This window comes from Marmota marmota, unplaced genomic scaffold (assembly GCF_001458135.2).
Source record: "Marmota marmota marmota unplaced genomic scaffold, marMar, whole genome shotgun sequence".
Taxonomy (NCBI): domain Eukaryota; kingdom Metazoa; phylum Chordata; class Mammalia; order Rodentia; family Sciuridae; genus Marmota; species Marmota marmota.
This window is the reverse complement of record NW_026000058.1, coordinates 909,374-924,212: the sequence shown is the minus strand read 5'-3', so window position 1 is coordinate 924,212 and position 14,839 is coordinate 909,374. Positions and strand designations below refer to the sequence as shown.

General features: G+C 46.2%; 1 protein-coding gene across 3 annotated transcripts in view; it reads left to right on the top strand.

Moving 5' to 3' along the window:
* Positions 1-11,691, top strand: part of Itga10 (integrin subunit alpha 10) — a 16,427-nt gene extending 4,736 nt beyond the window's left edge. The window contains exons 8-30 of one of the 3 annotated variants that reach the window (XM_048813903.1): positions 741-891; positions 1,091-1,256; positions 1,394-1,467; positions 1,711-1,855; positions 2,061-2,209; positions 2,530-2,673; positions 2,789-2,989; positions 3,276-3,406; positions 3,776-3,942; positions 4,020-4,162; positions 4,685-4,798; positions 5,016-5,101; positions 5,254-5,395; positions 5,580-5,672; positions 5,830-5,906; positions 6,059-6,148; positions 6,540-6,624; positions 6,779-6,892; positions 7,153-7,233; positions 7,435-7,548; positions 9,267-9,362; positions 9,684-9,797; positions 10,084-11,691. In XM_048813903.1, coding sequence (XP_048669860.1) covers positions 741-891; positions 1,091-1,256; positions 1,394-1,467; positions 1,711-1,855; positions 2,061-2,209; positions 2,530-2,673; positions 2,789-2,989; positions 3,276-3,406; positions 3,776-3,942; positions 4,020-4,162; positions 4,685-4,798; positions 5,016-5,101; positions 5,254-5,395; positions 5,580-5,672; positions 5,830-5,906; positions 6,059-6,148; positions 6,540-6,624; positions 6,779-6,892; positions 7,153-7,233; positions 7,435-7,548; positions 9,267-9,362; positions 9,684-9,797; positions 10,084-10,149 — 2,743 coding nt within the window. In that variant the 3' untranslated portion in view covers positions 10,150-11,691. Of the gene's footprint in view, positions 1-740; positions 892-1,090; positions 1,257-1,393; positions 1,468-1,710; positions 1,856-2,060; positions 2,210-2,529; positions 2,674-2,785; positions 2,990-3,275; positions 3,407-3,775; positions 3,943-4,019; positions 4,163-4,684; positions 4,799-5,015; positions 5,102-5,253; positions 5,396-5,579; positions 5,673-5,829; positions 5,907-6,058; positions 6,149-6,539; positions 6,625-6,778; positions 6,893-7,152; positions 7,234-7,434; positions 7,549-9,266; positions 9,363-9,683; positions 9,798-10,083 lie in introns of all 3 variants that reach the window. The other 2 variants (XM_048813902.1, XM_015507070.2) reach the window with 2 other exon arrangements.
* Positions 11,692-14,839: the final 3,148 nt, after the last annotated feature.

Below are 14,839 nucleotides of genomic sequence, written 5' to 3'. Positions count from 1 at the left end.
ATTTTTTATTGTGGGTTGTTCAAAACATTACAAATTTCTTGACATATCATATTCGACACTTTGATTCAAGTGGGTTATGAACTCCACCTTCACCCCATACACAGATTGCAGAATCACATCAGTTACACATCCATTGATTTACAAATTGCCATCCTAGTGTCTGTTGTGCTCCGCTGCCTTTCCCATCCTCCACCCTCCCCCTCCCCTCCTCCCCTCCTCCCCCTCCTCCCTCCCCCCTCCTCCTCTTCCTTCTCCTTCTTTCTTCTTCTTCTCCTTCTCCTTCTCCTTCTTCTTCTTCTTCGTTTTTTTTTTTTTTTCTGGTACCAGGGATTGAACCCAGGGTCACTCAACCACTGAGCCACATTCCAGCCCTCTTTTTGAGACAGGGTCTCAGTAAATTGCTTAGGGCTTTACTAAATTGCTGAGGCTGACCTTGAACTTGTGATCCTCCTGCCTCAGCCTCCTGAGCCACTGGGATTACAACCATTCTTTATTCTGCATTTCCTTAATATTTCTCTTCCCAAATGCAATATTTTGGATAAATTTTGTGCTTTATTTGAACTGAATGTATATTCTATGGCATTTGTACATTTGAGTTCTAAGTGTATGCTAATCCCAATACTACTTTTGGGAAATGGCCTAAAAGGCAAGATGATTGATCTCAGTGAGCTGCTGACATTGTTAAATCCTGTATGTATGGTATATCTGATCATACTTCATTCTTTTCTCCCTCTTCTTAGCACAGAAGGGTTCAGTCAATCCCGGGGAGGCCGACCAGAGGCTGCCAGGCTACTGGTGGTTGTCACTGATGGAGAATCACATGATGGAGAGGAGCTTCCAGCAGCACTAAAGGCCTGTGAGGCTGGAAGAGTGACACGCTATGGGATTGCGGTGAGAATTGACTCTGGATCTAGAAGGGTTGGCAGGGGAAGACTCTGAGGACCAGGAACTTGAAGAAAATGGGGTATTATCTACTTCCTGGACTTCAGCCACATTTCCCTTCCTTCACTTTAGTTGACTATGTTCTCTATGAGCTCTAACACTTCACTCCACACATCTAATAGATGCCATCTTGATCTCCTGACCTCAGGTTCTTGGTCACTACCTTCGGCGTCAGCGAGATCCCAGCTCTTTCCTACGGGAAATTCGAGCTATTGCCAGTGATCCTGATGAGCGATTCTTCTTCAATGTTACTGATGAGGCTGCACTGACTGACATTGTAGATGCCCTAGGAGACCGAATTTTTGGCCTTGAGGGTAATGATTACCCTGGAGAAATGAAGGAAAGAATAGGGGGAATTCTGGAATATAGTTGGGGTTCTAGAGTAAATTCAGTAGGTCAAAGAGAGAATTGTCTTACCTTGATAGTGCATTGATGTTTTCTCATGTCCAAGGGTCTCATGGAGAAAATGAAAGTTCCTTTGGGCTGGAAATGTCTCAGATTGGTTTCTCCACTCATCGACTAAAGGTTGGACAGACTCTGACCCCTGCATGACATCTCCCAGCCTCTGACCTCCTCAATGACTCCTTCCAGCTACTGATTCAGACAACTTCAACCCTTGTCCCTTCTAGACTCCCGCTCTAACCAGCCTCCATGCTGAGCCTCAGTGCCTTTCTAAGTGACTATAGCAGACCTGTAGTGATTCTCTTTTTATTTACTCCTTATTCCCCGCTGTCTTTTCAGTGACCCCTTCTGGTTCTAACCCCACAGGATGGGATTCTCTTTGGGATGGTGGGGGCCTATGACTGGGGAGGCTCAGTGCTATGGCTTGAAGAAGGTCATCGACTTTTCCCCCCACGAACAGCCCTGGAAGATGAGTTTCCCTCTGCCCTGCAGAACCATGCAGCCTACCTGGGTGAGTAGCAGGAGGTTGCAGGAATGGGAGAGTGGGAGGAAGGAATGCGTTCCTAGTGTGGGGTATGAGGTGCACCCTCTTAATTCATGTAGCTTCCCCCGGTCTCTTTCTGGTTCCCTTGGGGCCTCCTCTTGTGCCCTTAGGGAGTCCCCACCCTGATCTCATCTTCTTTCCCTTCTACCTCTGATGCCTTACCTGCTTCTAGGTTACTCTGTTTCCTCCATGCTTTTGCGGGGTGGACGCCGCCTCTTTCTCTCAGGGGCTCCTAGGTTTAGACATCGAGGAAAAGTCATCGCCTTCCAACTTAAGAAAGATGGGGCCGTGAGGGTCGCCCAGAGCCTCCAGGGGGAGCAGGTAGAGTGTCAAGTAAGGGTGGGGCCCTTGGATCTTCAGGGACTTCCAGACTGATGGGAAAGAATGAGATAGGGCAGGAGAGAGGCCCAGAAATTCTATGCTAGGCTAGGGATGTGGCTCAGTGGTAGAGTGCTTGCCTAGCATGCATAAGGCCCTAGAATTCAATCCCCACTACTGAAAAAAAAAAAACGTCTCCAAATTCTGATTATCAGAATGCAGGAATATAAGAGCCAGATTGGCAGACTGGTGAGTACATCCCACTGAGTCCATTTATCCACACTCTCTTTTTTCTGGGGTCATCACTACCTACCACTCTCCAGATTGGTTCATACTTTGGCAGTGAGCTTTGCCCATTGGATACAGATAGGGATGGGACAACTGATATTTTACTTGTGGCTGCCCCCATGTTCCTGGGACCCCAGAACAAGGAGACAGGACGTGTTTATGTGTATCTGGTGGGCCAGGTGAGACTTGCTGGGACTCCCTGGGATTTGTCAGGGTTGGGGAATGGATGGGTTTGCTGAGAGGTTGGGGCAACCGGATTTTTATCTTCTATCTTGTTCTCACCTCCACCAGCAGACTTTGCTAACACTCCAAGGAATACTTCAGCCAGAACCTCCCCAGGATGCTCGGTTTGGCTTTGCCATGGGTGCTCTTCCTGATCTGAACCAAGATGGATTTGGTGATGTGGCTGTAGGGGCACCCCTGGAGGATGGGCACCAGGGAGCACTATACCTGTACCATGGAACCCAGAGAGGAGTCAGGCCCCATCCTGCCCAGGTCAGAAATGCCCAGATGAGCAGGGATACAGTGGTATAAGCACGAGGGAGGTATGCTCTTTGCTTATCTGTAGTCTCCTTGCTTGAGTCTCAAACCAAACAAGTGCTTAATCAGTAGGTAAAACAGTGAGGTAGTGCAGTGGGATGCAGGTTTCTGGACCAAGGGACTCCTAAACACAGTCAAGTTTCTCTTATTCCCCTATTGGACAGGAAGGAACTTGGCAGGAGGATTGAGAAACCAGATATATGAGTCCCTGCCTCAATCTTTCTCCCTCTCTTTCTCTTAGAGAATTGCTGCTGTCACCATGCCACAGGCCCTTAGCTACTTTGGCCGAAGTGTGGATGGCCGACTAGATCTGGATGGAGATGATCTAGTAGATGTGGCTGTGGGTGCTCAGGGGGCAGCCATCCTGCTCAGGTGAGGAGCCCCAACTCAGGTAGCAGTGGACAGCACAGCACATCTGCTAAGATAAAGGGCTTAGATTTGGGTTTCTGGAACAACTTTTTTTTGTGCCTCCATTCCTAGTTTATAAGCATGCTGCCTGCCTTTTTGGTTTATTGTAAGGATCACATGGGATCATCCACGTAAAGATTTAAGCACCATTAGTGCTTATTGAATTGAATAGAAGTATAGAACTCTATACTTCTGTCATAGAGTTCAGGGAAGGGTGACACTGTGCATCCAGCCCCTCATTTTTATTTCAATGAGGGGGAGGCAAACGCTGGGTGGCACTTCTTAAAGGGCTTACCTCCTCTTTCTGGAATTTTGTATCTACCCTGTTCCTAGCTCCCGGCCCATTGTCTACTTGGCTCCATCACTGGAGGTGACCCCACCTGCCATCAGTGTGGTCCAGAGGGACTGTGGGCGGCGAGGCCAGGAGGCAGCATGCTTGACTGCAGCCCTTTGCTTCCAAGTGACCTCCCGCACACCTGGACGCTGGGATCACCAATTCTGTGAGTGCAAACTTCAACCCTTGCCTGCCTTGGTCTCTGAACTCCTCTTTACCCTCACTTTTGTCTTTCTCATTTAGATGTGCACTTCACAGCATCAATAGATGAGTGGATGGTAGGGGCACGTGCAGCATTTGATGGCTCTGGTCAGAGGATGCCCCCTCGGCAGCTCCAGCTCAGCGTGGGGAATGTCACTTGTGAGCAGCTGCACTTTCATGTGTTGGTGAGAAAGGGGCAGGAACTACTTTGCATTAATGCCTTAGAGCTAGGAAAAGACTGGGTCAGAGGAGGAATTTCAAGTGGATCAGAAGAAAGCTGAAACAGGGAAAGTAAGACAATTCAGGCTCTGGGATCAGGTTAATCTGTGTTTGATTCCTCTGCCATTTACTACCAAGAATTCTGGCAAGCCACTCTCTTCCAAATCTCAGTTTTCTTGTCTGCAGAGTGGTGATAATAATAACTATATCATATGAGTTGTATTAAAATCAAATTTAAGAGTATTGATAAGGGCCTAAGGATATAGCTCAGTGGTAGAACCCAGTACTATCACGACCTTGGGTTTAAGCCCTAGCACTGCAAAAACAAAACAAAACAAAACAAAAATAGCATTGGTGAAACCTCAAGATAGTACCCAGCACACAGAAAGTGCTTCCTGAATGATCACTATAATCATCATATTCTTTCATGGGCCTGGGTTTCATACCTAACGCTGGCTCCCATGATCCTTAACTCTGGTTTCCTTCAGGATGCATCAGATTATCTCCGGCCAGTGTCCTTGACTGTGACCTTTGCCTTGGACAACACCACAAAGCCAGGGCCTGTGCTGGATGAAGGTGCACCCACCTCTATACGAAAATTGGTTAGCAGTGCCAAGCCCTGCCCTACCCTTGGGTCTCAACACTGCTCGCCCAGTGAATTCAAGAGAAAGGGGAGGGGGAACGTGAGGTTTTCATGCTGAAAGCTGACATAGACCTCCCTAATGGAAGTATGTTCATTCTTCTCTTTCTGCTTTCCCCGAAGAACATGCCTTTCTTCCCGCCTTCCTCTCATCCCTGAGGACCTTTTCTCTCTTCCAGGTCCCCTTCTCCAAAGACTGTGGCTCTGACAATGAATGCATCACAGACCTGGTGCTTCAAGCTAACATGGACGTCAGAGGCTCCAGGTTGATAGACATGAGCTGGGCAAACCAGGGTGATCTGAGAAAGACGGGGAGGAACTCAAAGGGAGTTGGGGATTTGTTTCTTACAAGGATAACAGAAGTGAGATTTTGGTGCTCCTTCAATTCCTGGTCTCTCCCTTATCTACCACTCCCAGGAAGGCCCCATTTGTGGTTCGAGGTGGCCGGAGGAAAGTGCTGGTATCAGCAACTTTGGAAAACAGGAAGGAAAATGCCTACAACACTAGCCTGAGTCTCAGCTTTTCTAGAAACCTCCACCTAGCCAGTCTCACTACTCAGGTGCCTTTGGAGAAAGGGGTTAGGGGAGGAGGGGAGAAAGGAGGAGGAAGAAGATTGGGGTATTGGCTTTGACTGCGAGGTGCTCTGGAGAAATGTTCAGTGGTTAGTGGCAAGAGGGAGGCTGTGGGTAGGGGAACAGTTGCAGGCCCAGCCCCAGCCTCTACCCCTATTCCTCTGCCCTCAGAGGGACAGCTCAGTAAAGGTGGAATGTGCAGCTCCTTTCCCTAATGCCCGGCTCTGCAGTGTGGGGCATCCTGTCTTCCAGACTGGAGCCAAGGTGAGTTGGGGCCCAGGCTGAGGAAGGGGTTCAGGAAAAACAGAGACTGTAATCTGTGGGGCCTGGGAAGTCAGGGAAGGAGGTACACAAGGATTCCTGGTCCTCCGCTGTTGTTCTATGAAGAAGAATGTACCTTAACAATGTCCCCTGCCCCCAGGTGACCTTTCTGCTTGAGTTTGAGTTTAGCTGCTCCTCACTCCTGAGCCAGGTCTTGGTGAGGTTGAATGCCAGTAGGTGAGAACAAAGGGAACTTCTTTCCAGCTCTCTTCTTTTGGCATTGAGTTGGGGGTTGGGGAGAGGAACAGCCCCGACTCTTCTACTAGCATGGAGGGATATCTGAGGAGGGATTGGGATGTGAGCCCTTCCTCCCCCCTCTGACCCTACAGCAGTAGCCTGGAAACAAATGGGACCCTTCAAGATAACACAGCCCAGACCTCTGCCTACATCCAGTATGAGCCTCATCTCCTATTCTCTAGGTATGGCCCAGTCCTAGCTGGGACTCAGTTCCTATGCCAGACTCATGTTTCTTCCCTCTCCTTCCACATGCTTCAGTGTTCCCAGAAACACAAACCCTTGGGGCTACTCATTCTTTTTGTCCTCGCTCTCACCCATAAGGAAATTTCTCTTTTAAGCATCTTACTTTTCTAGGTATAAGACTTTGCATTTCCCCTGGGATGAGGGGATATGGGATGTGGCTATAAAATTTGTTTCGCATCTATGTCATGTTTCATTTATTTATTCTCCACGTACCCCCATCACTTTATCCATGTGCTGGCCCTATTTCTCTGAATCCATGCCTGTGTGCTGATCATGTGCCCCTGTGCCTGTCTTGGCGGTGACCTTGTATCTCCTGACTTGTCCACACAGTGAGTCCACCCTGCACCGCTATGAGGTTCACCCCTATAGGACCCTCCCAGTGGGTCCTGGCCCTGAATTCAAAACTACTCTTAGGGTGAGAAGCTGGAGGGGCCTTGCCATGACAGGGGCATGGGAGTGGGGAGGACAATAACTGTGGGAAAGGGAAACTGTGGGAAAAGGACGGGCAGAGACTCTCTTGGATTTTAATGGTGTCTCCCACCTCTTCTTGTTTACAATCTTCCTCTCAGGTTCAGAACCTTGGCTGTTATGTGGTCAGTGGCCTCATCATCTCAGCTCTTCTTCCAGCTGTAGCCCAGGGAGGCAATTACTTCCTGTCACTATCTCAAGTCATCACTGATAATGTGAGTCTGGGCTGGAGCATGCGGAATCCTGTCATCTGGAGCTGATGGACTCACTGAAGCTGGATACCATACCAGCTCCCTGTCTGTTGGCCCAGCACCCTCAGAGCTCTACTTCCTGGGGACATTTCTTTTACATGTGTGGCTCCTTTGAGAGGAAAGAAAGGGGTTTTACATAGAAAGATCATAAGAATGTGGGAAGTACCCTGCTCCACCTGGCCTCCCTCAGCAGCAGGTCTTTGAGGGTGAATCTTCCTCTGCAGGCAAGCTGCACAGTGCAGAACCTGACCAAGCCCCCAGGCCCCCCTGTGCATCCAGAGGAGCTTCGGCACACAAACAGGCTGGTATGAGTCACAAGAGAGTAACCAGAACAGGAGTACAAATAGAGTCAGTTACCTGTGATGGAGGTGTGTGTGTGTGTGTATGTGTGTGTGTGTGTGTGTGAGTGTGTGTGTGTGAGTGCGCTCACGCATGCGTGGGTGGTATATGTGGGAAGAGGGGTTCTTTCTCCTCCGGGACCCTGATCTGTCTTTCTTTTCTGGTAGAATGTCAGCAATACTTGGTGTCAAGTTGTGAGGTGCCACCTTGGGCAGCTGGCAAAGGGGACCGAGGTCTCTGTTGGACTACTGAGGCTGGTTCACAATGAATTTTTCCGGAGGGTAATACTTCCCTTTCCTATTAGTCTCCCTTTCTACTCCTATCTATGACATTATTATAAGTTTTGGAGGTCGACAGAACCATGTTCAAGTTTTACTGTTGCCTATTACTAGCTATTTGACCATGAGCTTCTTTTTACTGATCTTTAAAGTAAAATGGGATAGTGTCTATTTTATGGAGTTTTTGTAAATAAAAAAAATAGTGAGCTGGACGCTGAACACTCAGTAAACCTAGTTATTATTTTTCTATTTTCCTTTATCATCTTTTAGTGCTGTATTAATAATCAATCAACATTTATAGGACACCTAAACTTCATCAGTTAATAATCCATTGAATACTTATTATGTAAAAGATTGGTATTAGGTCAGTCAACACTGAGGATAATGTCCCCAACATTTATCATCATGCCTAACTCATTGTAGGTACTTACTACATTTTTGTTAAATGAATGGATAAAATAATTATTTTTACATGTAGGACTTGTATTTGGGGGGTAGGAAGTAAGATTTTATATATATATATATATATATATATATATATATATATATGTTGTAGTTGACACAATACCTTTATTTATTTATTTATTTATATGTGGTGCTGAGGATCAAACAAACCCATGGTGTCACACGTGTGAGGCGAGTTCTCTACCACTGAGCCACAACCCCATGCCCCAGAAATGACATCTTAATTATAAATAGCTATGTAGCACTAGAAGTTTTTTATATTGTATATTTTATTTATTTATTTATTTATTTAGTTGTTGGCAGACTTTTATTTTATTCATTTATTTTTATGTGGTGCTGAGAATTGAACCCAGTGCCTCACGTTTGCAAGGCAAGTGCTCTACCACTGAGCCACAACCCTAGCTCCTGTATATTTCTATATACCACCTACTTTGAATAATACCAGATCCCAGGGATGTAGGTATAAGTTTGGAGGAAGTCTATCAAACCACATATCTCCAAGTCTGGTTCTCACTTTATCCTTCTTTGATATTTTTTTCACTCTTTTATTTATTCTTAACAAAGATTTATTAAGAAACTGCTACACTCTTGGCACTGTGGTAGGCACTAGGCACTGGAGACACAATGGTTAGTGAAACACAGACCTCAACCTCAAGGGTCTTATAGTTCAGTGGAAAAAGATAAGTAAACACCAGGTATGTTAGGTTTAGGGACATGTGACTGGCATGTGCTCAGCTCTCGTGAGCTCCCTCTTGGCTATGTCACATCATGACAGGAGCATACAAACATGTCATCTGGTCTCTCTTTTTATAAAGCCACTGGGATTCAATTCAAGAGGGGCTCCATCCTAATGACTTTAATCTTAGTCATATCCCAAAGGGCCCATCTCTAAAAACCACAGATGGATAAAGTTTCTTTCCTCTTAATCTTACAACAGGGATTGAATTTCAACACATGAAGACTTGTTGAGAAATATATCAGAATTCATCAAAACCATAATTCCATGGTTAGGAGGAGACACTTTCCTAATTCCCAGAGGGGTGAATGAAAGGAGAGTAGGATGCATTTCAGATAATAGCACATTTGAAGGTCCAGAGGCTTCTCTCTGTTTCCCTTCCTCTCTTTTCCCATTGGCCTCCAACCTCTTCTGGTCTCAAGGGCCCTGGAGTTGTACCACTCAGGCTGGACATTGTTCTTGCACCACACCACCTGATGATGGCTCACTTTAAATGCCTTCCCATCCCCTTGTTCCACAGGCCAAGTTCAAGTCTGTGATAGTGGTCAGTACCTTTGAGCTGGGAACTGAGGAAGGCAGTGTCCTACAGCTAACTGAAGCGTCCCGTTGGAGTGAGGTAAGACTAGAGACTGAGTTTGACAGATTTGAAAATAATGGTGATGGGGGATGGGAATGTAGCTCAATTGGTAGAGTGCTGGCTTCGCATGCACCAGGCCCTGAGTTCAATCCCCAGTGGGATAGAACACTTGTGACCTTTTAGTCAGGAATGATAAATGAGGATTCTAGGGTTCCACTGCCTCCATTCCTATCTCAATTTTTCTCCTTTGAGTAGAAAGAATCTCCTTATTCTATTTTGAGGCTGGCATTGTTATAATGTGGGGGGGTGGCTGGTGGGGTTAAAGGGCACATGTAAAAACCAACTCTTCCCCTCACATAGAGCCTCCTGGAGGTGATTCAGACCCACCCTGTCCTCATCTCCCTGTGGATCCTCATTGGCAGTGCCCTGGGAGGGCTGCTCCTGCTTGCTCTCCTTGTCTTCTGTCTGTGGAAGGTAAGCACTGCTTAGTGGGGAACGTGATGCCCACCAGCTGAGGGATCCGAGACTATAACAGGGAGAATAGGATTTGTACTGGGCAGCTAAACAGGCTGTAGGTTTAATGCCCAGATCTTCACTGTACTCCACAAATGTTGGTTGGATTAAACTAAGCCAATTAAAATAAAATTGAATCCCGTTTTTGGAAGCAGAGCAAAAGTGAAAACCTCAGATAAGTCTGAGGGCTATTGGCAAGGTCCCCAGTAAGGGCATCTGGCAATGCCTCTTATCTTTTCCTCTACAGCTTGGCTTCTTTGCACGTAAGAAAATCCCCGAGGAAGAAAAAAGAGGAGAGAAGCTGGAGCAATGAATGTAAAATAAGGCTCTAGAAAGTCTTGCCTGGCAGCTTCTTCAAGAGACTTGCGTCAGAGGAGAGGTTTGGAGGCTCAGAGGGGACAAGAAGATGCTTCTGGACTAACTCCCCAGACCTGCAGCTTGACTTGACTTTTGAGTCCTGAGAATGTTGCTGGCAAGAGATGAAGCTTTACCTCAAAAAAAAAAAAAAAAAAAGGCTGGCACAAGAACTAGCAACACTCCCACCCAGTGCTTCCCTATTCCTCAGGATCCCGGTTCCACAGCCAATACTGGGGTCTCTGTTCCTCCCACCTATCACCACCAAACAAAAGAATTTTTCTCCTAGGTCTCTCTCCTTCCAGAACCCTTTGTCCTGGAAAGGATGAGTGTTATCCTCCTCCATTCCCCCACTCTCTCACCTTCCTGCCTATTCCCCACTCCACAGGAGGGAGCTGGCATTGGCTTGCAAGATGTAAAGTCAACATCTGCTGCTTTCCTGTGGAGTCTAGTGATTCATAGAGCCGGATGGGGAGAGTCAACAGGAAAAAAGGAGGGAGGAGGAAAAGCCACAAGAGACACTGTGTACAATTCCAAGGAACAGAGAAGCCTTTAGACAGGCAACTGCCATCCCCCCTGAAACCTGAGACTCTGTGGTGCACTCGCCAACCCTCAGGTGCTGGGGACACAGAGCTGCCCCCAGGCTTGCTGGGCATGGGCTTCCCAACCCTTCGCCTTCCCTGGGAGCAAAGCCAGGGCCAGGTGCCTGATTTTCTGGAGCCAGGGGCCCCCAGGTGGCTGAAACTAGAATAGCAGAGAAGACCAGGTAGTTAAGCTTTGTTTTCTCTGCTTCTCTGACCTTACTTGCTCTCTTCAGCCCTCCTTGGAGTCTCATAGAAAGCCAAGAGAAGAATACTGCTGGATGGTGGGAAACTCTTTTGCTTTACCAGCTTTGGGAAGCAGCAGCCCCATGGGCTCCGAACAAGTAGGGTGTACATTGAGAAGTCAAAGTGGGTGGCATGAGTTCTCTAGGGAGCAAGCCCCTTCTTGCCCAGCACTGGTTGTGTAGCACAAATAGCTCTTAGGAAAATGTTTCTGGGGCAACCCCAATCATACTTTGTAGGGTTTCTCTGTTGGAACCAGTTTATCAGACCTTGTTTGCTGTTTACTGGAAATCCCCAAGTAAATTTCTGACCTACTCCACCCTCATCCCATATTTTGGTCATGGCCATTAAAGGCAATTGGATTATCATAGACACTGGGAAACATTTGTTACTTAGTAATCAAGGCTATGGATACCAGAGTCAGTTACTGGTCTGAGAGTACAACCACCGAAGAATCAACACCCATTTAGAGTTGAAAAGAAAGAAGACAACTGATTGGGCAGTTGACTAGCAGCCACAAAAACCTGTCCTCCCAGGCTGTTATTGAGTCCTAGGTGCATTGTTTATTTTGGCATGTCTCTTGTCTGCTATAGACAGGGACACTCCTGAACATTGTTTCCCAGCAGGGTGGACAATGTTTCAGGTGGTCAGAATAAATAAAGTTCAGTATCAGGTGATTTCTGGCTCAATTTGAGTTCCCTAGGATGTGGACTGCTCAGGAATAGTGAAAAGTAAATTACTGGTTTGCCTGAGACCTTGTATATATAGTAGAGTCCCTGGAAGGCAAAGTTATGAAATAGTCTGAATATTCTTCGTGATTCTCTCACTGGAGATTGCTCTGGCCTCCTGAAATTCTCACCTACTTAAGTGACCATAGAGTCTAAAGTGTGTAGGTTTGGAAAGCATGGAGGCATAGAGTGAAACCCCAGGTCTGCTATTTATTAGCTTCGGGCCTTAACCAAATTATAACTTCCTTCAGGCTAAGATAACAATAAAAGTCTGTGTAGTACAGTGGTTAGGAATGAAAACAGATTTGGATTTAAATCCAGGTTATACTGCTTAAAACCTGTTTGTCTTAGAACAGGTTTAACTTCTCTCCTTTAAATGTATTAGGGTTGTGAGATTGTTCAAGAAAAGTGAGCATATAGTAAGTGCTCAAAAATGGTAACTATAATTATAAAAATATTTTGTTATATATCAGGCACCATGGCTCTCTCTTGTAAACCCAATGACTCCAGAATCTGAGACAGGAGGATAGTAAGTTAAAAGGCAGCCTCCACAATTTAGCAAGACCCTGTCTCAATATTTTTAAAAATGTTTAAAAGGATTGAGGATGTAGCTCAGTGGTAAGACGTCTGTGGATTCAGTCCTCAGTGCTGAAAAAAAAGTTTCATTATAAAATAATCTACTTTATCCTGTGTTATGAGGATTTAGTAAGAAAGTACACTGAAGCACCAAGTGATACTCCTGTTCTGGTGATTCTTTCCCGGACCCTGAAGATTTGTTTCTTCTATGTGCTGTTATCTTCTTCCACTAAATCTTTTCTATGCCTCACCCCTTTCAAATGTTTCTGAGCCCTCAAAAGTGATCATTAACTGATTAGCCTAAGGTTCTAATAGTAGAAATCAAATCTATTCCAGGTATGGTGGTACATACTTGTAATCCTAGCAGTTTGGGAGACTGGTGCAGGAGGATCATGAGTTCAAAGCCAGCCTCAGCAATTTAGCGAGGCCCTAAGCAACTTAGTGAAGCCCTAAGCAACTTAGTGAAGCCCTGTCTCTAAACAAAATATTTAAACAGACTGGGAATGTGATTCTGTGGTTAAGTGCCCCTGAATTCAATCCCCAGGACCAAAAAAGAAAGAAATCAGATCTATTTTATTTCTTTATATGTCTAGGTGTCTTCTAGACTCCTCTTGAGACAGAGTTTTAGTATCCCCAAGAACATGTGCATTTAATGGCCTTATAGAGATCAGGTGGCCTAACTGGCCTTTTAGGGAGGGAAACCATCTGCATTTGTGGGTTATTTTGTAAGAGTATAGTCCATGATGACCCTCCCTTCACTTCTTTTTTTTAATATATATATATATATTTTTATACTTATTTATTAGTTTTCGGCAGACACAACATCTTTGTTTGTATGTGGTGCTGAGGATCGAACCCCGGCCGCACGCATGCCAGGCGAGCGCGCTATGGCTTGAGCCACATCCCAGCCCTTAATATTTATTTTTTAGTTATACATGGACACAACATCTTTATTTTTATGTGGTGCTGAGGATTGAACCCAGTGCCTCACACAAGCTAAGTGAGCACTCTACCTCTGAGCCACAACCCCAGCCCCTCCCTGCACTTCTTATTGGCTCTAACTTGATCAACCTTCATGGAGTCTGGGACTGGAACTGAAGTCTACTTATGTTAACAGATTTCCTTACGTCTTAACCCCCAATGAGCCTCCGAAGGAAAGTAGATTTTTTTGAATATTGGTTCATCTAATCCTTTATCCTCAATATTTTATTCTTTATGATTAATAGAGTACTTTAGTATACCATTAAGTAGTAGGAGTATGTTACATACAAGAGGCATACTTTGTTGGACAATGTAGCAGGATTTTAAGGGAAAACTTAACTGAAAAAAAAAAAAAAAAAACAGAAACTTTACCTGGGACCTCACTGAATGTGAGAGGGGATTTTGGGGAGGATTAATTGCCAGCTGCAAAGTGAACTGTAGTAAATTAAAGCAGTTTGAGTTTGGGCTCTTTTGTAAAAGTAATGAGAGAAGACACTGAGGATGAAGAGACAGTCCTGCTTTGGAAGAGCTTTCAAACCACATTAAGAATTTTTCTCTTTGAGAATCTGGTGGCATGCATTTGTAATCTAATCTCAGAGATATAGAAGGCTGAGGCAGGAAGATCACAAGTTCAGGGACAGCCTTGGCAACTTAGACCCTGTCTCAAAATTAAGAGAGAAAGAAAGACAGTGGGAAGGGAGGGGGGATGTAGCTTGGTGGTAGAGGGCCCCTGGGTTCATTACCCAGACCACATACACACACATTTCCTTTGGCGCTGTGGTGGGGATCAAACTCAGGGCCTCTGGCAAGCTCCACCACTGACTTATGTCCCCAGGTGTTCTTTAGGTTTTCACAGCGGGTTTGCTGGAGCCACATGAGGGAGTTAACAGAGCTGGGAAGACCAGGTGGTTGCTCCCGATTGATTGTTCAAGCAAGAATTACTGAAATCTGAATTTAAGGGTCGTGGAAATAGGGAAGATAATTGTTCCGGAAAGGGAATACTTAAAAAATAAAAAATTTCTTCTTATCCTTTCCTAATTCTGAAATTGAGCGTGATCCCCTTTCCCTCGGGTTTTGTCCCCAGGTGCAGTGGGCCACTTTATCCGTGCTCAGTCCTCTGCTTAGCACTACAACCTCCTCCTGTTTCAAACTGCTCTCTTTAAATCCTCTTTGGGGCTGGAGTTTGGGGGGGGAAGCGAAGCAGAATAACTGACAAAGGTCTTTGGATCTAATAAAGCGCCGTCACTAGGGTTAAAGCAGGCAGTAGGCAAGAGCCAAGGCCACCCAGAGAAGCGGGACCGAGCTCCGGCTGCAGTAGCGCGCGAACTCGGGGCGGGGCTTGGGGCGGAGCCACATCCCGGAACGGAGGTGGGCGTGGCCCGAGGGGACTTTCAGCCGTTGTCCTCGGGGTTCCTTCTCGGATGGAGCAGGTCGGAGCGGGGGAGTGGGCGGGCTCAGACTGAGGGGAGGCTGGAGAGCCGGCCCCTGTCGCCGCCGAAGACTGCGGGCTTTCCTCCCTCTGCAGGGGCGTGGGGCGGGG